This window comes from Rhopalosiphum padi, chromosome 2 (assembly GCF_020882245.1).
Source record: "Rhopalosiphum padi isolate XX-2018 chromosome 2, ASM2088224v1, whole genome shotgun sequence".
Taxonomy (NCBI): domain Eukaryota; kingdom Metazoa; phylum Arthropoda; class Insecta; order Hemiptera; family Aphididae; genus Rhopalosiphum; species Rhopalosiphum padi.
The window spans coordinates 586,807-611,883 of NC_083598.1; the positions used below are offsets into that span (position 1 = coordinate 586,807).

General features: G+C 26.1%; 1 protein-coding gene across 2 annotated transcripts in view; it reads left to right on the forward strand.

The window, feature by feature from the left end:
• The first annotated feature begins 4,538 nt into the window (after window positions 1-4,538).
• Window positions 4,539-25,077, forward strand: part of LOC132923375 (uncharacterized) — a 35,354-nt gene continuing 14,815 nt past the window's right edge. For both annotated transcript variants that reach the window (XM_060987344.1, XM_060987345.1), the window contains exon 1: window positions 4,539-5,107. In XM_060987344.1, the coding sequence (XP_060843327.1) occupies window positions 5,056-5,107 (52 nt within the window). In that variant the 5' untranslated portion in view covers window positions 4,539-5,055. The remainder of the gene's footprint in view (window positions 5,108-25,077) is intronic.

Sequence of the window (25,077 nt, forward strand, 5' to 3'; positions counted from 1 at the left end):
ACCACATCCTCTTGGATATCCCACTGTTGTGCACGACTTGTGAATGAGGCCTAGACACGGTTATGACCATAATCAAGTTAATTTATTGTCCATAAAGTTTAAGAATTCAGAATATTTCGATTAAAAAAACTATCTAATTAACAATTTTCAGTAGAGGAGAGCAGTTTCCTTTAAAAAAAGTTTGTTTTCTAAAATCCTTCCTTCTACTATCTCCACATATAATAGGTAAAAAAGATTACAATCATTCAAAAAATATTTAGTGAATTTTTTTTTTTTATTAAACAATCAAATCTTAAGTTAATAAAAACGAAAATTTTGTTAATTAAATATATATTGATTTTATCAAATTTAACAAAATAATACTGATTGACTATGTATATTTTCATGTAAGTAAAAAGCAATATATTAAATAAATTTACACGTATATGCTAATGGGTGAAACTATATATTACGAGTATAATGTATATTATACATTTATAACCTAAAATAAGGTTTTACCTTATACCATTAATTAAATATTAAAGACTACTAATACTTTAATAATTACTTAAATGCTTCATGACCAAGCATAAATCAATAAACATATTATATTGTAGGATTGACAGTAATTAAAATAACTAATACTGTTTTAGTTGGGTACATCGCAATCGTTATTACAATGATGACGTAGCTATTTCATTCGTCGTTTATTATACTAACGATAAAAAAAAAATTAAAGTCATTTTATAATAAGAAAATCATCATAGTATTGATGCTGTTGATTAAATAATACGAGAACGTAAAGAATAAAATACCTACGGTAAAATTTTCATTTTTTGTTAGTGTGAATGCTTTACGTCGGTGACACGATGAATATTCAAATGTTTTGTTACTATTGACTAGGGTTGTGAATTAAAAAATAAATTAAAATTATATCTTCAACTTTGTCTTTGTTAGTAATTACCCATATTAATATTATTAATAATAACTTATTACTAAAGTGTTATTAGTGTCCACTAGATAATTTGAAAAAAGTTAAAAATAAAAAAAAACATTATAGATTACCTACGTTTACATATTTTCTGATGTCTGGTTAAGTATTTAAAATTCATGTTACATCAAAATTTAACGTTTATGTACATACTATGCTACAATTACACGTTATGATTATATTAAAAATTGCAATTAATTCAATTAACTGACGGTGTACATAAATTGTATTATTATTTATTTATTTATTTATTTATTTATTGATATACTACATTTTATCTGATATATATTTCAGAATAGCACTTGAGATAACAAAATATTTGGATAGAAGACTTTTCAAATAATATATAATGGATATTAGCTTTTTATCAAAAAGTAATTTTTATATTATTATATTGAATACTATTTATTACTATTTAATATACAGTAGGTATATACGAGAGACATACTCTTCACTTTTGGCGTGCAAAATCCAATTACACTTGACACATAACCAATAGTTTTAATACTGAGTAACAGTCTAGTACGTAAGAAAACAAACAAATACATATATATTTATTATTTATGTATATACATTATACATATCTTTACAAAACTATAGTGCGATGTCGATTTTTGTTTTTGGGTTTTATATACGTTTTCCGAATTATTGTACATACATTTAATTTATGATTTTGGTATTATGGTTATAAAATATTATTATGCGTAATTTGTTTCTTGTATTGTGCGGTGGTTATCTAATGGTTGAAGGACACTTGCCGAGGGTAGGTAACGTTAGCGACATTAAAATAAATATAATTTATTAATTAATATATAATTAACCACAATTCATCAAAGTTTAAGAATTTATTTTCATTTTATTAAAACTTAAACAATCCGATAGGTGACGTGGTGTTGATTTCCATAAAAATATAAAATCGTGCAACATTTTATCATAGTCATATAGATTGCAGTAAGGGTAGAGACACAAATATATTTGATACTATTTTAAGCACAAAAAGTTAAAACAGGTTGAGAAAGTTTAAAAAACAAAAAGTTTTAACACTTTATTATTTTGTAAAAAAAGAAATTAGCGCTATACATTGTAATGTTATCATCTTATATTTTGTACGAAATTTAAGTGAACGCGGAACAGCTCCTACACATTTTACGCAACGACGTCATGTGGTGCAATAACATATTATATATTATGCTAGCGCCTAGTGCGGGAAAAAGCGGGAAATATCCTTGAAAACTGACATTTTATGAATAACTACATGTAGTATGTACCTATACTAGTGCAAATCAAGCGAATGCGTTAAAAAAAACACTTTGAACTGTCACACAATTTATATGAGTATATACATTATACATGTACCTACATACAGCCATAGTCTTTACAGTATATTATATTATATGTAGACATAAAGCCACGTACAATATTTATGAAGAACGGTTAATATATTATTATTACTGAAAATATTAATCAAATTTTCAATTTAATACCGGAACAATAATGTAATTAAGATAAGTGTTGTAATAGTGTATACGCATTGTATAGTAAGTATTATCACTGATATCATCTTATAGTACTATATTATATTTAAATAATACAGAAAGTTAAATAGATAACGTTTTTCAACAGAATATTACTATCGCATTAATCGTAGTTAGGTAGTACCTAGGTGGCTAGGTACTATATAATTTTATAGCACAAGTGGTCCTCTGTCGATAAATGATATCAATAAACAAATAATCACATTCTAGTATTCTACCCTATTTGGGGATTTATATTTTATCGAACCTGTGACCCTTTATTAAAATGTATTTTACAAAAAAATACTATTTACTTCAAACGAATGAAATTACGTGTTTATAACACTCAAATTTCGGCGGTTTACAATATAATAATAATTTATCACAGTTGTTTAACTTACAATATTAATGGTCACCGGAACACGATAGTGAATAGAGATAAAATATATTTTTTCCTAATCGCTAGTTTTTGTTAGTTTGGGTCGTATACTATATATAGCTTCACATTTTTTCATATAACGAAATCTTATATCTCACCTAATCCTCCCTCAATACATCGCTAGAAATATACCTCTATAATATATATATTATTTATAAACAATAAACATGTACAATATATACATATTTTGTTTTTATTTTACATGTAGTAAAAATTCAGGTGGTTTAAAGTATGATACAAAGTATGAGTGATGCGGTGCAAGAAACTTGGATTACTATTCATCCAGGCCCCCTCTCCACTCACACCAAGCGCGTAATTTCACTTTTTTAATTGTTGATGCTTAAATATTTATATAGTTTATACTAAATACTATATAAACATTTTAAAATCATAACCAGACCAGAATAATATAAACAATATACTTGCTTTATATTTTTCTTATTTGATATTTGATATTTTATTTCCATAATATTGTATAAATGATAACATCGTTAAGTAAAAATAATTTTTAATAATTTTTAAAAATATAAGTATATTACTTTCAATAATTTTCTCTTGGTATGTAGTTGATCAATTATTGGGCTACAATAATTTTCTTTATTTTTAAGTAACCGAAATTAAATTCAAAATAATCCAATATTAACTCAATATCTGATTTAATAAGTACGTAAAACTAACAAACGTCTTTATTTTTAATTTTGGGCAATAAAGGTGTTTGATAAAAAAAAAAATATGCGTGTATGATTTTTCACTTAATTAATAATGTGTTTGCCAGACATCAATTAAGTGGAATTAATGATAATAGTAATTATTCACTGAACGTATTTCAACCACGCTATCATTGGTTACTTTATCGAAAATTAAAATTGTACGATGCACAGTGAGCAATGATTATAATATGATAATGTATCATATTATCAGCAAGTATACAATTAACCACCCGCATTTCCTTAATATATTCATTGCGTTCTGTGATCATACTCTGTTCGGGTATATTGTATTGTATTCATTAATTTAGATAAGATTGATATACCCAAAATGCCAACGAGTACAATAATATTTATCAATATAACATTGGTGTAACACGTTATTTATAGCCTTATAGGTACTAAGCCGAAAGGAAGTCCTTTACATTTATATTATTCCATACAGAACGATAAGGTACGAATGTGACTTATGTGAACAATTGCTTTGGTTCCAATCCGTAGAAACACCGACAACTTCGTCACAACCAAGGCAGTGAGGCCTATCTATAATGTGTATATACGCCTAACCTCGACGACGTTAACAACAACACGCGAGTACGATAAAAAAAATCATCGGGTGGTGGGGTTGGTTGGGGTTGACGGTTTCTATTTTTTTTTTTTTTGCAGGGTGGTGGTGAAACTACGAATATATTTGGCCGCGCACGTAGATCATTTCGACGACCGGTCGCTTCCTAAAGAAGGAAACAAAAACCATTATTCGGTGGGGCTAACCGCGACGACGACCCGCACGCAATGAGTTTGCGCCGTGTGGCGTGTCGCCCGCCCCCGCCGCCGGGGCGTCCCCTCCGCCGTGCCGCTGTCGACTACCGAGACTGGCGGTGGCGTCAACAACGATGGCAGCGACTGCGGCGGCAGTGGCAGCAGTGGCGTTCCTCCCGTTGATAATCGCGTCCGATTCTCCGTTCGGAGCCGCTCGATTGCCAGTCGTACCGGTCGTCGCACGCGCACACCGTCTCTGCCTTTCTCACTCGCTCGCGCATCACCGCCGCCGCCACCGTCATCGCTACAGCTGTGCGTCGTCTATACCGCGGTTCCGTCCGTGTGCGTCGCGCCGTCCATCCCAACCGCCACCGAACAGACGTTTAATAAATAACAATAATAACAACAATAACGAGGACGTCTCATTGCGAGCGTACTGTGCTGTTGCTGCTGCAGACTAACGGCTACGCCCGATCGGATAATATACCGAGCGATACTCGAGAAACGGAAAACTTGACAGTACCATACGCGCAGATAGTACGTGTGTAGTGTTGTACTGGAAAATTCAGGCCGCGGACACGCCACTGACAGCGACCGATCAACCGACCGCGGCGAAGGAGCAATACTGACGGTCATCCGAGCGTGCTGTAGCCGTCGCCGGTGGTAATGGGAAAGAAAGGCAAAAAGACTAGATGGCGGGAGCTGCCCATCACTCTGGGTAAGTGGCGTATACGTACAGCGTATACTTATGTGCACTGTTATTAACGTTAACATTATGGAAGTTATTACTAGTCGGGCGTATTTATGGTTTATGCAATAATTATAATGTTGCGACCGTGTGTAGATAACACCTCACGCCCCTGGTACGTGTACTTCTGGGTACCATCTGGTACGACGATTTATCTCAGTAACGTTTTTCTACGATTGTCTCGGAGATTTATTATATTATGAATGTTATTCATGTGTCTATTGCAAATGTATGATGTTTCTTTTTTGCTCGGATTTGGATTTTTTGATTTTTCGACCGGGTGAGTAGGTACCTGACCCGGGACGTTGGAGATTGGGACACCCACGCGTTATAGGATCACGATTGGCGGCCAGGGTACATGCGCCTAACCACAAATCTAAAACCTCGTGAAATGTAGGTGATTGATGATGTAAGTTTTTAAAAGCTGAATTATATAATTGCATCGTTGTATAACGATTTTCTCACCAATAGATGATAATTTAGTACATTTTATTAAAAAATCAAAATTGTTTCAACTTAATAATAGTTGTAGGTTTGTATTGTATAATTTTTTAAATCTAAACAAATAGAAATGTATAAAACATTAGTATGTACTATGTATACATCGGAGTCATCTTGTCTTCATTATTAGATTTTTAAATATCTTGTTTAAGAAATCGCTATTATTTGGACAATAATAATGACTGATTTGTGCTATTAATAAGTGAAATTGCATCAGTGTTTAATATCTTTATTTTCAGTAAGATATTATATAAGACAATCACAATGTATTTATTATTATTTATATTTTAAATAGTATTTACAGTTTGTTACATATTAAATAATGTATTTATTCATCAATACGCAAGTGGCAAGTATCTTTTTAAACATTTATGTAGGTGTTTAAAAAACGCACACCAGGAGTAAAGTGACTCTTAAAGTTAAAACCTTTCATTAAATCGGTGTACTGTATAATATACAGTCAACTCGCAATATAACGAAGCACAGTATCTACTACCTATACCAAAAATCTCGATATAACGAACGAAACTGTCGTACCTTTGACAACATCGTGATATACGAGTATAATGCGAATATCGTTGTAACAAACTATCGATTTAACAAACTTTTTCTCGGTCCCTCGAAATTCGTTATATTTTGAGATGACTATACTTACATATTGTATATGTACACATATTATGACTATATAGTGGCTATATGACATATATAATAGGTACCTAAATATATAAATAGCAGTATGTAAGTACTAGGTGTATATTATATTAAAATTAAAGTGATTTTCCTATTTATACATAATTACACCATATAATATCACATACCCGTGATTGGATAATGATTTCTGATTAAGACTAAGACTACGTATGTGTATAACGTTTTACCAAATACCTATCCAGGAAATCGGTTTATTTAATTTACTGCTGTCGGCTTGTTATGATTGCATGTCCGATCATAATTTGTTCTCTGAATTGCGTAACGTTGCGTCCGCAAACTACGTTTAATTTATTTTCGAGGTGAGCGATATCATCCAGAACGTTATGATTAGATTACTTTTGTTTATAAAACTGACATATAGAACTGGTATATATATATAATATAGGCACTGTCCCCGGAATGGTCGAGTAACTTGGATAAATGTTGAATGTTCTGAGGAGGGCGTAAGTTAGGAAGGGGATAAAGTGGCCAGATGATCGAGTAAATCCTTTTTCACCTATTTTTTAAAAATATTATCATTTTTGATATCCAATAAAATACCAAATAGGGAAATATTTCAACCTATACTCAGATTACGTATTTTTTATAATTTTATTATATAATTGGCATATTATACCAATTATATAATATGTATATGGTAAAACCGTACATTCATGTAGCGCTGAATATATAATAATATAGGTAATAAACCACTTATTTCTTTCTTTATAACGTCGGTCGACGGTACAGAGGTAAATCAGGGCGTTTATTGTTTTTATAGGCTAATTTAGTCGCGGCCATTTACACTACGCTTAGATATAAGTTATAATATATTTTTTAAATTGAATTGTAAATTATTAAAATTTTAGTATACCATACCTATTGTTGTTATTATATGCACGTTGACGGCTGAGATAAATATGTTATTAATGATGCGCCAAATTTATATTTTCAGGAAGTCGGTAGGTAGGTACTAGCCACTACTAGGTAAATAATACAACATACGGCAAACACAGAGATACTAAACATTATACATATTATGAATTATATACTATTATACACATGTATACCGGTCGCGTGCGCATTGGTTTAAATGCAAACTATATTATTTGTAACACGATTGATCGCCAGACCATAAACCGCGGAGGACGCTATTATATTTTACATAATATACGTTACGAGCATTATAGCAAAGAAAATGTGGTTAACCGACTGTGTATCGGTACACCTGATTTCGTCCATATAGGCTATAACGATTACAGATTACAATAAACATTAAAATTTGTAATATATAGGTATAGTTATTACTATCGAGTGTATAAGTACAATAATATCATTGCTGACGCTGCGATCGTGAACAACGAACATATTACCTTTAATATACATACCTGGAATCTGGCTTTTACCTAATTACGTCATAAATTCGTAATACAAATTGAAAATCACGTATTTTTGGATTCAAATTCATTTTATAACGTATATATAATATATACCTATATAGTTAGCGATTATGGTGACCAAGGGTAATTATAAATGACATATTTTTCTTTCGATGAATATATTAAACGCATTTTCTCCTTTGTCATTTAAAATTATTTTTTCTGTGCGTTTTTTGAATTTATTATTGAATATCCATAGTCAAAACTTAAAATTCAAAACACTTAAATATAAATTGTAGTAATCTCATTGTTAAAAATGTTAATGTTAGGATTTTCTGTATATTAAAATAATTTTTCAATGAAATCAAAAACGTCTTTTTTTGCGTTTCAAGTGATACTAATTTTTTTACTAAACTAAAATTCGGCATAACATGAGTTTTCATTAAGTTTATCAACTAAACCACTATAATAACAATAAACATGCTTATTAACATAGACTAACACTATTAACACACTAAAATTGGCTCGTTTTATGCTTTTGTGAGTAACAAATTGTTTTATTTATGTATTATACATATGATAATACAGTAGTTATTATTATAATTATATATTTAATATAATTTATAACGGTAAGTGTTTTTTTCTTGCTTCTACTAAAAACGTACCCCAGCGAATTTCCTTTAAACACTAATATCAATAATTATAATAGACTTCGTACGCTCAAATAGTTTCAAGAAATATGGAAGAATAATTATATATTTAAACAATTTTCAGTAAATATTATGAATTTAATAATACATACCATAGTGGTTATATTTTATATCAATATAAATGATTTAAACCAAATCAAATCACTTATTTTATTTGAAATTACTTCAAATGTCTTAATGAATCTCTAATGAAAACGATTTAACCAACAAAAATATTTTTTAATTATTAATTTAAAAAAAAAAAAACTTAAAATTTAAATTTTAAATAAAAGTTCAGTAATGAATGTTATTGACGTTCTAAGTTTTTAGTGAAGTAAACATTTAAAGGCTCATTGAATAATATTTTATTTTATGCAACTTTCAGGGACAAGAATAAGGGATTGCCGCGGTGCTCTGTTAGATCGATTTCATTGTATGCAAGTGCAAGGGTTCACATTGCCGATAATTCTATCATTAGGTTAAAGGTCAAAGAAGCCATTTGAATAAAATTAATTTTTTTTTCGTTTTTTAAATATTGTTGATAAATTGCGAATAATATCTGGTCGCAGTGTTGATTATTGTACAGGATTGTGTATACATATACATTTTTTGAATAAATATGGTTATGCTTATGAAAAGCTATACCATTGGAATTAATAGTAATAATTAGTTATTAATTTATAATATAATTTAAAATAATACAATTTATATAATAAGATCCTTTATAATGATTAATTTAATTTATAATGATGCTATAGAAAGTAGATATGTTTTTTTAAATATATTAATAGATTCGTTATGGATAGGTACTTATATAAATAATGCACAACATTTCGTTTAATTGGTCGTCGGATATTCGATTGAAGTGTGGCCAGTGTGGGAATCATAATGATATTTCATTATGAATAAATAAAAAAAAATTGTTTATCGTTAATTGGACCGTGGCATAATATCGTTAAGTAATTATATTGTTTTGCGTTCGATATATATTATAGTACAGGTATATATTACACTTAAAGGCATATAGCTAGTGTGTTCTCGAAATAGTTACATGCCGTTATAGGTTAGATGTGTTCTTATTTCTCAATACGTAGTCTTAATTGTCTGAAACCTAAATATTAAAAAATGCAAACACTTCATAATAATTTATGGTAATTCTCGTGAATATAGTTTTGTATTTTTTCTCCAGTTTTTATAGTTTTGAATAATATGTGTAAATGATAATTATGTAATATATATTCTGTTCAAACTATCATTGAATTTGTGTGGTATACGTACATACAATTAAATATTGACGATTAAAAATTTAAGTTGAAAAATAATATGTATAAATACTGGTATAACTCAGAATTGCTACCTATTTAGTGTCACAAATAAGCAGTTTTGTAACATTAATTTTAATTAAGGTTAAGTGCAGGTACCTATATACCACATACTATGCATTTTTAAAACGGATATAAAAGCATATTGAGTATTGACTATGTGACATGCTTCGATTTATTCACATTAATTAAGGAAAAAATAATTTTTAAAAATGTTTCCACTTAATAACTTTCTTATATTCATTACAAATATTTATTTTGTTAATTAAAGTAATGTTTTTGTTGAAAAAAATTATAATTATTTCAAAAACATGTAAAAATATCGTGGAATAACAATTTTTATTTTATTTTATTATATTGTATAGTTGAAAATAATGAATATTCGTTGGAAATTGAAATATTTAACTGTCCTCATTGTTTATTAATATTGTCAAACAACATAATTAAATATGTTATAAATTGTAAATTGTGAATATGACATGTGCATTGTTATACAATATGTCCTATAATTCAAATATAATTAAAGTATTATAAATTATTACTATATAAACTTGTAACGAGTTTATATTATTATTGATGACTATAAAAACATAAAATATTAATTAAAAATTGTATTTATATAATTATAATTTATAGGTTATAATTACATAAAATTATAAAAAAAATAAATATGAATTATTGAAATACGCTTTTCAATAAAAAAAACAGGTTTTAGCATAGTTAAAATGTATATTTTCTTTTCTTAAAAAAATTGTCATTTAACTCTAACCTTTAAATTTTACGTGTTAATGATAAAATAAAAAAACTGAAATATTCTAAGTGTTATATTATAATATTGATACTATAGTATCTATAGTCTTATACTTAGCCAAAATTCTATTCAACCACGTAATTTGACAACACTACTTTTATTGGTAGTTAAGCGTACCTGCGTACCTAACATAATATAATATTATTATTCTAGAAACAGCTTTATTCCCTATATTATATTGGTATTACAGTCTGAAAAAATATACAAACACCGATTTTGTGAAAATAATTTCGTTTTGAGGATCACGCCGCGTGTAGCTGATAAGTGACTACAATGATGTGTTTTATTTGACAAATTGATCCACGTTGTTCACTACACCATTTATTTTATTCGTGTACTATATAACTTATTAAGTGGATTTTTTTTTATAAAACATAAGTTTTATTTTATCTCGCGTTAGTATTATGTTATGGATATTATATTAAATTATGTTGAACTTAAGAAGGGGAAGTTGTTCATGGCCCGTGTAAAATAAAAGTAAATGCTTAATCGTCTAAATCAATATAAGTTATAATAACTGGTCTTATCAGTTAAGAAACACGACTGCATACGCAATGACTTGAAACAAGTTGACAGGAAAATTCAGATAATTTATCATCGTAATCGATATTTATTCCCATAGTTATATTCACGGCATTATATTTTGGTAATCTTAAAGAAAAAAATATATAATTTATAGGTTAGGTTAGGTACAGTTTATGTATGTAAATTTTGATTCCCTTTAAACCACCGTACACAGCCATAACAGTCATATAGACAGTGGACGTACATTTTGCATATTATTATTCTTATAAACATTAAATTAATTTAATTATTTACATATTAATAGTAGTAAAATACTTATACGCCTTAATCTGATTCGTGGCCACGTGTTTTCGTCAAATAAACGATATCTTGGTATTTATTTCACTTTATTTAAATAAACATATTATTCTACAATGTAATTATTAGAGTAAAACGTAGGTACTGTAGACAAAAATTAAATCCTGTAACTATAATATATTTTTACATAACTGTATTTCATAATTTATACAGGATAATTCTTTTAACAGTTAACACATATTATGCTAACATATAAAAAAATATTCTACTTCAAAATATAAAATTAAATATGAATGTTGTCGTTCAAAAAGTAATAAAACTTAAAAAATGATAAAAAATAAAAAATATTTTGCTTCTAAAATATTGCATTTTTATGACTTAAAATTATGTAATTTTTTTTCAAAAACATAAATACTTTTTGAAATAGTTAGTGCTTTTTGTTAAAGCGGCCACTCAGTATAATTATAAATTTTAACTTATCGCATAATATAGGTAATTAAATTTTAATTTGTTTGTAATAAAATATGTAACGTTTGCGTTTATTATAATAAATCATTTTTTTACCAGATATTTTTTTTTTTTTTTTTTAAATGTAATGTTAACCTATTATGATTTTGTCACTTAATATCACTGTCGGTCACTGATCTCTCTTCTTTTTCCCTCATTGTTCACGCGTTCATAGACTAATTCACTAACGGCATAGTTAAATATATTTTATAGCTTCCGCATGTCAAACAGTACTGTTATCTTGTTTTTTAAAACCGGGGAAATGATTTTTACGTATTCAATCAATTACTATTATCTCCCCTGCACATAAACTTAAATATTATACCTAATTATATAATATGATCGCTATTCACTTTCTCACTATAACTTAATTGGCTTTTTTACGCTTGTTAGATACAATCGACATCATTATTCAATATGATATTATCAATCTGAGATTGAAATATTATATAATTTATTTTAGCAATATTTACCTTTTAGTAAATTACTATACAATTAATATTTATTTTTCAAATGCCTCGGAGCTTTATTATTTAAACGACCTAAAGGTTTTTATATATATTTTGCATACTATAGATATAAACTATATTATATACCTTACACGTTTTTGGAGTCACTTCCAAACTTAATCATATATGGTTTCAAATAATTAATATGAAAATATTATTTTAAAATTACCCGAATAATTAGATATATTTTTAACTACAAATATATTGCTAGAAATAGCTAGAAGTATATTTTTATATTAAATTCTAAGAAATATTGACTAAAAACGCTAAGATTAGATTATAATTTTATTTGTGATTTATTTATTACAAAAAAATTTAAATTAAAATGGAAATTTTGTTATTTTTATATATTTACCTTTAATATACCAATAAAAATTAACAATGTGCGTTGAAATATTTTTATATACTTATTTGCATGCAGTATAATTGATTTTAGAAAACATTTACTGACATAAAAACACAATAGAAAATAAAAATTAAACACATTATCGTGAAACAAAAAAAAATATTGTATGTATATACCTACTATATTAGTATTTACTGTTTAATATGTATAGGTACATTATTTATTTAAAATCATGTAATATCAGATTAGATAATATATTAAATTTTAAAAGCATATTATATGGATAATATGGATACTTAAATATTTTTGGGAATATTACTATGTATTCAATTAGTTAATAAATATTTCGCACTCGTATTGGTTAGGTATTAGATTTACACTGTAGTCAGCTGAGTTTTTGAATAATTATTTAAATTATATTTAATAAAAATAATAAAATACATTTAATTAAAAATGTTATATATAATAACGAAAATTCAATCGGAGAAGTGAAAAAGCATGCAATAGATTACAGGTTGTATATGTGTTCATGATTTTTATTTTCTAAGAACTTTTATCTGGAAATTTAAAATTTACAAAATTATTTTATTTCAAAGTCAAAAACTCTTTCATTCGAATTTTTGATAAGTAACTGACATAATATTTCTAGAAAAATCTAAAAACTGTACGGTAAAATAATTTTGAATAAATACCGTGTCTTGTAGTTGAATTGTTTTACATTAAGAACGCTTTTTATTCTTTCTTAAACTACGAGTGTGCAATTATTTAACTAGCAGACATATAGAAATTTTTCGAAATTAAATAGACAATTTATTATTGGATTAAAATTTGTAATTTTTCTATTTATTATATTTATTTTACTAAAAAAAAATAACTTGAGATATTTCATTAGATTTATTAAGTCTTACCTCATAATAAAAATGACACTATACATAATATTAAATTAATTTTTATTGGTGGCCATGTGCAATGTTATAGACTTATAACTTATAAAAAAAACTCATTTAAATTTGTTTGCAAACTGCAGAAATAATTTATTTTTGATGGATTAAATTTGAAATCATCATAGATATTTTCTTACATACCTAACAATTGTATACCAACAATAATTTTGCTATTGTTGATTTGGTTTCCATTTAGCCGATTTAGTTTGCGTTTGAAAAAGGTATTTTTCTATATTGAACTGTATTGATTTCCGTTTAACTTCGTAACTAACTACTGGCAAATTCAGTTCCTGTTTTTGCAATATGATGGTAAGACAGTTAAGTATGCACATTTACTTTGCAATTTTTACAGTCTTGGGATTGTCAACTTATAAGTAAAGTAGGCATAGTTAAGAATGTGTATTAGCTATTACTGAGCGTTGAAACAGAAGTCAACTGGACATTATTTACATACGAATATGAATTATTATTTATAAAAATAATTTTAATAATAATAATTAGGTAATAATTAAAAATTTAAGATTTTTACGATTATAATAATTTGAAGCAAACTCTCTTCAAATATAATTTTAATTATACAAGTTAAGTTACATAGGTTATCAACTCACTTTAATTAAATATATTTGTTAGATAAGAACCGATTCGGTACAAGTCAAAAATTCTATTATTTTATAACCTCAAAATCCTACTGTCCCCGGACCACATGCAGTTATTGATCTTTAGATTTTGTGGCTCATGGATAGATATATTTTATAAATAATAAAAATAAAATGTTTCTAATCTTTGATAATTGTTTATCTTATATAAAATATATTATTATTTATTTTATATAGGTCAAATAATTTTTTTAATAATTTAAATCTTTAACACAATATAATATAGGTAATATTTATGTATTGAACATTTATTTTCAATTTATATGCTTTGTACTTATTAATATTGTGATTATTGATGATTCAATAAATAGGTAATAAATATATACTATTATTATTATTCTTAATGATTAGAAAAATATGTGTTGCATTTGGGTTATGATGGCCATGTGGTGGTTTCAATGCGTAATGCTATACAAATTAAAGTTGATAAAATTAATTAGTGACTGCGATTGTCGTTAATTTATTTCACTTAGTTATATCGTCACTGCATATTTAATAAACTTCCTTGGCGTGATTTTATAGTTACGTAGGTAGAACATTTTTTTAAATTAAATTATAAAACAAATATTATCAAGAAAATAACAATATATTATTACTATTATATAATTTTCAAAATTATTTTATTTAAACCTTTATAATGTACATGTAATTTTGTTTTAAACTGCAACTAAAATATAGTAATACAAAACTATTCTTTTACGTAGTTGAAGTAAAATATTGAGATATTTTGAATATACCATATATATTAATATCGTATTTAAAATACCTTATTTTATACCTAAACTCTTATTTTATTATATCATATGATAACATAACCTAGTATAAAGATTATATTGTGATTTAAAAAAAAAAATATATATATAGCTATTTAAAACTTAATATATTTTTTCTCTGATCGAACAAAAATAATTAAAGTTATAAATGTATGTTTTATGAAAAAAAAATCAAGTTTTTCACTTAATGTAACATTTTAAGCACATGGATAATAATTTTATAAAAGTTCAAGGTGAGACATGGCCTTTATAGCCCTTGTTTTTGAACCCCTACTGAAAGTTGTTTGTTATAAATCCATTTCATATTGTTTATAGATTATAAGAAAATCTTCAATAATATATTTCAATATGTATTACATAATACAATAAATACTAATTGTAAAAAAAAAATAACTAAGTACTTTTAAAATGCAACTAATGATGTGAAATGTCTTAACGACAACAATCAAAACAATACTCTACTAAAGACATTGATTGATGTATCTGTGAAACAAAACTTACGATAAAACATAGGAATATAAACTACTGACCCTAACCTGAGTACTAGAATGTATATAAGTATTAGAAGTGTATTATTGACCTATTTTTCTTTTCTTTTTTTTAACTCGATTAAGAATAAAATTTGAGTAACATTTTAGTATTGCATATAATACAAATATAATGTGTATGGTTTGTGTATTATATACATTTAAGTAAAGCAACGAGTAAAATATTTCGATTAAGAATATTTATTATTTACTAATTTTTATGAATTATCTTTTTTTTGTAATATAGTATACTATAGTAGTATACTTGTTACCTTAAAAAAAAAAATAAAAATTAATACATTTTCATAATCATAAATAAATATATAATATTTTCAGTTTACATAATTCTTATGTTTTAAGAGTAGTCATAGGTACTTGTAAATTATTTTGTGAAAAAATAAGCTTCCAAATGACAAAAATATATTATTTTCTTTATTGTTTATAAATTTGTTTATTTTATAGCTATTCTTCCACATATGGGACTGAGACCAATAATTAAGATTTTTTTTTTCCTAATTTCATTAAAATGTTCTATATTACAGTAAAAATTTGGCTTACTCTTAATATTTGCATGTTAAAATGCAAAATAAAATAATTATGTATAATACATGATGTTGGTGCCAATAATATATAATTTCATTCAATGTTTCGTCACTATTAAGTATAAATTATACTGATACAAAACTTCTTCGCTTCTTAATATATGATCTGATTTAGATCCAAGTGTGTTAAAAACAGATTGTAGTATAATAATATTTGAAATAACGCCAAGTGCAAAAACACTTATTATCTACATATTTTCAATAAATTTATTTTTTACAAAGGGAAATTAGAAATATTAAGTATAAATTCTTTATTTTCACAAAATATACTTTAATTTTAAACAAATTAAAAAACAATTAGAAATTATATTTTAGGAACTACTTACTTGTTTTTAAATGTAAATACTTATATATATATATATATATGATACAATATTATAGATTTCTAAAACACGTGTTATGTTTTGTCCATATACAGAACATATACTGTACGTTTATGTACAATGCTCATATTGATATAATCTCACTTTTTACTAAGATAAAATTGAAGTGCTATTCAAAGGATTATCGGTGATGTGTGATATAATAATGTAGTATTTTAAATACATTTTTAAGTCAAGATTTACACAATTATTAATCCGTTTCTGGTGCTTAAAATAATTTAATATAATGTATGCGAGACATGATAGTATTAATAATTAAATGATTTGAATTTTGATAAATAATAATAGATTGAATAAAAATGTACTTTATTGTATGGTGTATTGATCCAACGGGAATCACATGGTATTAAAATAATATCAATGCATAAAATAATAACTGTGAAGAGAACTGAAGGATATACGTTACACATTAGGTTGCAAATTTACGTCACATTTGGCTCGATTGGATCCACGTGATATTAACAATTTTCCAGTTATATACATAATAAATTATTGGTTTTATTTAAAAAATAGATTATTAATATTTTATAATTTATACGTCAAGATATTTAAAGTTGTTTCTTTCTACTCCAATATTTAGTGCACCCCTAGTCCCCTACTATAGTTATAATTATAAACACCATGTATATTTCATTACAATGCTTTCATATATATTATGTTTAATTGCCTTAATATTTTAATTTTTGTAGTAAAATAAAATTACCTATAATTAAATTTTAATAAAAAAGGTATTTTAACCTTAAGTTATTAATGAATGAATGTCAATAATTATATTGTGCTAGGACAAATAATAATTTCAAGAAGTATTAAACAGCTAGGTATAAGTGTATATTATAGTTTTACATAAAGTAGTGAAATAAAAATTATTTAAAATTAATCCATGAATCAACAGTGGTAAAATATAAAAATAGGACAAACCATTTCTTTTACATGTATACAAATTGTTTTACCATTGAGTAATAAAAAAAATGTATAAAATGTTATAAATTTATCCTATATACTATATAGTATATGCTATATTTTTAATTATAGAATAATAAAACATTGAAATATAAGAAAATAAATAGGTCAATTGAAAAATTATTGAATAATTAAATTAAAACTGTATGATCTATACAAATCAATAATTACTGGGATTAAATGTCATTAAATTGGAAAGAAAATTCCTACATATTAAATTTTTTAAGAAGTATTGACTAAGAAAAAAAGATTAAAAATAAAAATCTTAAGATTGATCAATTTGCTTTTTCAAAGTTATATTCATAAAGGACTAAAGATTCTTGCTTTTTAATGAAAAATTTTAGTTATTGTCGAATATAGATTGGTAAAATGTGGACATGTGGTTACGTTCTATCTGTTTTAGATCACGGTTGTCGACCACACACGATCACTTACTACCTTACTACGCACCTATAAATACGCACGTACTTATGTGAATATAAAATTGCATGTATTGGAATTTAATTAATAGTCGGTTGCGAATCCCTTAGGCCTATAAATTAGTATACTACACTTTATTATTCTGATGTCAAATCATAAAAAAAATTACAAAACACTAATTATTATAAGTTAATCTATATTTTCAATTTTTTTCACCCACTATACAATTTAAAAGCAACATTACGTTTTCTTAGTTTTCTTACTAAATTTTTCAATATTTTTAATTAAAAAAAAAATTATAACTAATAAGTTTGTTAAATATACATAAGTAACTCTCATCACTCGATTTGATTCCTGATGTTTCACTAAATAGATAATTTAAGTTTTAATATCTATCTAGAGGTTACATAATACACAAACCCCTCATTGGTTGTGCCATTGACTAGGTAGATACTTAAAATTTTAATTTAAAATGCTTCACAAGTTCATTCTGTCTGTTGTATTTTATGAGCCTAAATGAAATATAACTGATGATAATAAGATAAATTATTATAGTCAAGGTTATACTGCGTCATTAAATCGATAAAATATGTTCAAATGTATATTACTAAGACAGTATTACGTCGAAATACAAACACGTGATAAATAATATTATATAATATGTTCAATTGCTGAGGGTTATAGAGGAGGGAATTTTAAATCAATTTTAAAGAAAAGAGCAAAAAGAGATTTATTTATTTTTTCATCGCTGTAAATTGTTTAATGTGTGGTATAGACACGGGATGTCTAAGTGAACGATAATATAGACGAAATTTTGGTGTCAAATCACTGTAAACATTTTTGCGCCAACTATGACGATACTTTTCTCTTTTATCTAGTCCTATAAAATCCTACATAGTAAAATTGTCTACCGTTGTTGGCTAAAAGAATCTAATATTATTACAAATCTAGTATAGGTACCTATGGATTACGATTTGCGTGGTGTATATTTAGGATACATATTAATAGACAATAATTATAATAAGGAGTTAACAATATTGCGCAATAGTCTGCAATCTAGTTCATATTTATAAATGTTACCCGATGAATTGCCGTAATATTATTGATTGATTAATTCTAAATTCGTTCTAAGACTGGAATAAATAACTTATACAATATAATATTTATCGCAAGAGGAATCTGTAAATAATATAGGTAACAATAGGCGATATAGTATGACATACGTCTTATTTTTCTGACGCGTAATTCTTTAAAAACTGGTAATTCATTTTTATGGATCGAAAGTTGATGATAACAGCTCGAAAATATTAAATCATACGTCAGGCTTAGGTACTTTTCCAAGACTATTCTACAACACAGTACACCAATATTATTAAATTTATATGCAATAGCGGACGAATACGTGAAAACGATTTTAACGACAGAACCTTTGAAAATAATCAAACAGACGCAGAGAAAAACGGTGACCAGCTTGCGAGTTTTTTTTTAAGTGCATAATAATATAGATGTTATGTACTTTAATATAATATTCGAATACAGTTCAATGCTATTCGTTTTTCGAATTGTTGGTGAATTGGTACCATACGTAAGTTGGTACTTATAAATGTTATATTGTGGCTTCTCTTGGCAAAACAAATAATAACTATCTGGAACAACTCAAATTCATTCCACATATCTATATATATACGATTTCCATATTCTATTTCGTTTCTATATTCAATATTTTGCATATCTGTTGTAATTAATTCCGATAATAATTTTTATATTCTCTGCGGTTGATGATAACAGTGGTACGCACAGTATATTTTTTAACATATTCTCAAAAGTAGTATTGGTCACATACCGCGTAAGATCAGGTGACAAGCCAGGTGTAAAGTATCGGATGATCGATTTTAAATCACCCTGTAGCTTGAAAAAAATCGTACTAGGTTTTTGACATAATAAATATCTCAGTGTACCCAATAGTTTAGCACAGGGATGGCAAACCTTTTGAACACTGCGTGCCCAAAATTACCTTTTTTTCTTTTTTAGAGCGTGGCCATGAAAAAAAAATATTAAAAATATTATATTTTGTTATATTATAATTTGATTGTATAATTAATGTATTAGTATAAAAAGGTTAGTTTAGGTACATAATAATAATAATTATTATAATAATATTGCTTTGTTAATGTGAATTATTTATTTTGATGTAATTTTTGTTATTGAACACTTGATGCCAATTCGTTGATATTTGGTTTATATGCTCAAAATATGTTTACCTATATTATATAATATATAATAATAAACATTTTCGCGTGCAATGGATTTACCATCCCTGGTTTAGCATATATAAATATCATTGTATTGAGTGTAGAGTTATCCCGTTATTTTATTTATAGTAAAATCAAAAAAAACGTAGTATGCAGACGCACACTGCAGATTGTTTTAAAAATATATGAATATATACATCGACAAATTGTCGGAAAATAGTTCCACGTTTATATAATATAGGTATAAAAATAAAATAGTATATGATAATATAGAATAACCAACATTGTTACTGTTTTTCCAAATTACAATTATATACCTGAAAATTATTATCGTTGAAAACGGGCATGTTGTAATTATTATTTCTATTAATTCGTGGTTCTTCTTTATAAAAGAAAAATGATGTCTCCAAATAAGTACTAATTATTATTAGATTTGATATAATAGACTTTATGTATAGTCTACGTAAAACTTCCAAAGCATTTACCATTCTACTATGTAAAGTGGTCGCATTCGTGAGTAAGTAGAAAATAGAAATACTAGAAATCTTTAAACGATATAAACTAATATCGAGTATATTTCTTTACAAATATGCAACCGCTACGCACATTATTATAATACATCTATAAACGAAGCGTTTAATCCGAAATACATGTATTGTACAAATGTTTAATAATGCATTATTATATTCACACGCATCAATTCGCCGCACACAGCTGTCTAGACGTCTGAGTTACGTAAATCCGTCGTCATCGCAGTTGTCCCGGTAGCCAGAATAAATCGATATACGTTGTCCACGTAATCGCGTATAATAATAATATTATTCTTATAGCATATACCCCGACACTTGTGTTTTTATTAATTTTAATTTACGACTATCCGTCAGGATTCCTTCCGACCTGCGCAACTATGGTTATTAATATTTATATATTTTTAAAAAATACGAAAAATATTTTAAAAAATATCGTAGTATTAACGTTTCAAAAAAATATATGTTATTTAAAAACGGCATCCGTTAGCGAACTAACATATTGTATTAGTCTAGTTATAACGTATATCCTTTATTTTCCATTATCTCCGAATATCACGTATCTACGCAAGCATGGCCTTTTCACAACATTTAATGAAAACATATATAAAAGCAGTACTTCGTGATTTATTATAGTATGGTCAATATCTATGATCGGTATATCGTGATATTTCGATTATTGTCCTTCTGTGAGCAATCATTTGGATAAACTATTACTTCCGCTTCACGTGTTTTAAACGGACGACCACTGTGTTCCGTAATATCCAGTGCCGTTACACCAGACCTTTTTTATTTTTTTACTACACACAGTGTCTGTAATTAATTTTTTATTCTGCTCAAATAAATTGTTACGTGTAAAGTTACATCTCTATTGTTTTACGAATTATCGGAAGATCTACTAGTGCCAAACAAGGCCAACAAAAAAACATTAAAAACATTAAACCAACTTTTATTCAATAAATAATAATAATAGTAATGGATTATTTGTTATCAATGAAAGATATATTTTATTGTCATAAACGTAAAATGTGTTTAGACGACCATCCCCACGATGACTATCCGTGAGGTGGTCCATCCTCGACTGCAGCAAAAACATAACATACAGATGTTCGATGCACATTGCCACTAAATTATATAGATATACAATATTGTACTGCACATCTACACATGTATAATCGAGTTGAAAAAAAACTATATGTGTACACTCGACGATCGTTTTTGACGTGAATGTAGCATTCATTAGGAAAAAAATAATAATAATATTGATGATGGTGAAAAAAAAACTATTAAAATACCATATTATCACATTACATGTACACATCTGTGTTGTCTGTAGCAAAACTCGGCTGCGTCTAATATATTTATGTCTGAGATAGGTATCTCTCTCGAAAAAAAAATTATAATATCAAAATTAGGAGTTATATCGCTATTATTACACTGTTGTCCGTCATTATTGTTGTAACTTCTAAAATACATATTGATATAGTATATGTATAATACATCTCCGGCTGGGTAGTTTTTTGTTACCGCGTGTATTACACAAACATTATATTGTATGCTCGACGCGGGTTTATTTACCAAAAAAGTTTCTTACATACCCGTCAAAATAATCTATGATAGATAACGCTTTATTATTAATCGTATTTGTTTAACATGTTAAACCGATAAAAAATCGTGTTGTATTCTAAATGTTTCCAATACTCGTATTAGACATTATTTTTTTTTGTTTAATCTACTGTTAGTGAGTTTATTGTAATTTTAATAGGCTTTTTTTATTTAAAAAAAAAATGGTTGCTAAAACTATCGATATGAAATACTTTAAAAACCAATGCAAATAAAGAAAAAATATGAACCATTTTGATTTGTTCATCAATGTATAATACAATTTAATATACATATCTTAAATATTATTATGATTGATACCTAACCATATAACTACATAGAGCATAGCGTGTCATTATATTTATTGAAAATAAACTATGTTTGTTCAGGTATTTTTGTGGTTATAGCAGGAACAATCGATAAAATACAACGCAAATAATGGTAGTTTTTACATAATTTTGAAAATAAGTTGCCCCCGCAAATTTAAATCTTATGTTATACACAGAACAATACATAAAAACTTTATAATGACCCTTACATTATTATGAAATGTGGATCTATGTTTTCTTAAATACCAACCACGCAAAAGCCACGGGGTCCCGAAAGGGCTGTGCTATATTATATAATATATAAATATACCTTCTATTTATATATTTTTGACGAATATACCAAGTCTGTTTAACTATGTTTGTACAATTAAAAGAAAAAAAGACAATTCTATATCTCTTTTACGTGTTAGATTGATACCATATATTTGGTATTTAATTTTACATATTGTATTTAAAATATGTGTTAATTATGTCTATATTGAATAAGTACAAATATCAAAAAGTTTTAGTATTTAGGTATAAACCGTATAAATATTTTTGATAATTTTTATTAAATAAATAATTGTATGGATGTTTTTTTATTTTACCGAGCAAATAATTAAGAAACTAATAAGGAGCAGCAAATATAAAAATGCAATTTCAAGTAGGGATTTAAAAATACGACTATGTTAAATACATTTTGAATATATTTTTATTTTTATTTGAATACTTACTGAGAAATATATTTAAATAATTAATTCAATACTTTTTTATTTAAGTTTATTCAAGTATATAAAAAATATTACAATAACCGGTAATGCATGACCGTTCAATAGATACCTATCATACTATTATGATACTTGGGTACTGGATTTAACTACTTAAAATAGTATACCATTATTTTTAAACTAATGATAAATTAACATAGATTATCGACATATAATATTATATACATTTATGAACTTAGTATAAACATTTTGAAAAAAACATACATAATATTTCGTTGTTTTATTATTATTATTATTATTATTCGATATGGTTTAAGGAAATCAGATAGCAAATATTTAATTAATAAATACTTGTTAAATTTATTTTAATTTTTGACGTATCTACTTCCATGAACCGATATTTGATAAGTAAATAACCTACTTAAAGAGTATATAATATAATGTTTTAACAGAATTTCAAAAGGCTTAATATCGAGACTAAAAAAATAATTAATTTTTTATGGTTCGTCTTAATTATCAGAAAAAATGTGAGACTAAAAATGACTTGAATGATTATTATAAGATTAATACTCAATATCAGATAAATTTAATAATCAAATATTTTATGTAAATACACTGATTTCGTATAATATATTACAATGCATCGTAAAATCAGTGATAAATCAGAAAAAAATAATAAAAATAGCTTAGTGTGATCAAAAACAAAAACCAGAAATTACAGTCTTTAATTTTTTTAACGTTGTAAAACATTTTATTCAAAAAATAGATCTGAAAAAAGTACTGTCACATAATAATAGCATTTTTGGAATCCCGGAGTTAATTAAAATGGTCATAATTATATTAAATATAGGTATGTGTTATAATTCTTTATCGTTTAAAAAACAAGTTATATTTTGTCATTTTTTCTTCGTTTTATATGGTAGGTAATTTTATATATATATAGAAATACATTCTATGCAAAAATTTTAATTTATCCATATAAATACTGTGGCATTTGATCTTAATGTATATAAAATTTTGGATTCATACATATATATAAATTATGAATATAATATAGCAAATTCTAGAAAGCCAAGTTTTAAATACTCAAGTATAGAAAACCTATCAAGTATAAAAACAAATACAATTAATTTATTGCATTTTATAATTCATTAGATATATGTACCATAACTAAAAATCGTTTATTACTAATATAATAATATAATGTTAATCCTTTGTTAAAATAACTAATAAATATTACATAATTATACGTATTTAATTATTTAAGGAAACTATATTAAACGTAATATTAATTATTTTAATATTTTCAGCATTCTAAAACATAAAACAACTTAAAAATTTAAATACTTGGTTTTTAGATGGAATGTAAGCATGTAATGTTAAGTAGGTATGTACTATTCTAATAATATTAGAATATTATGTACAAATAACAGTTTAAATTACCTAACCATTCATGCCTTCATTGTAATTTTACTGAATGCAGTGAAAATGATACATGTACATTAAGTAATAAATTAATTATAACTTAAGTTTTTAATTATTATTTTACATTATTGTTACATAAAATGTAAAGTAAGGTATTAATAAATTTAAATAAACCAACCATGAAACAATACTATTTAATTTCTAAAATAGGGTCGTTCTAAAAGATTTGGAAAACACTTGATCTGTTGTCGCACATT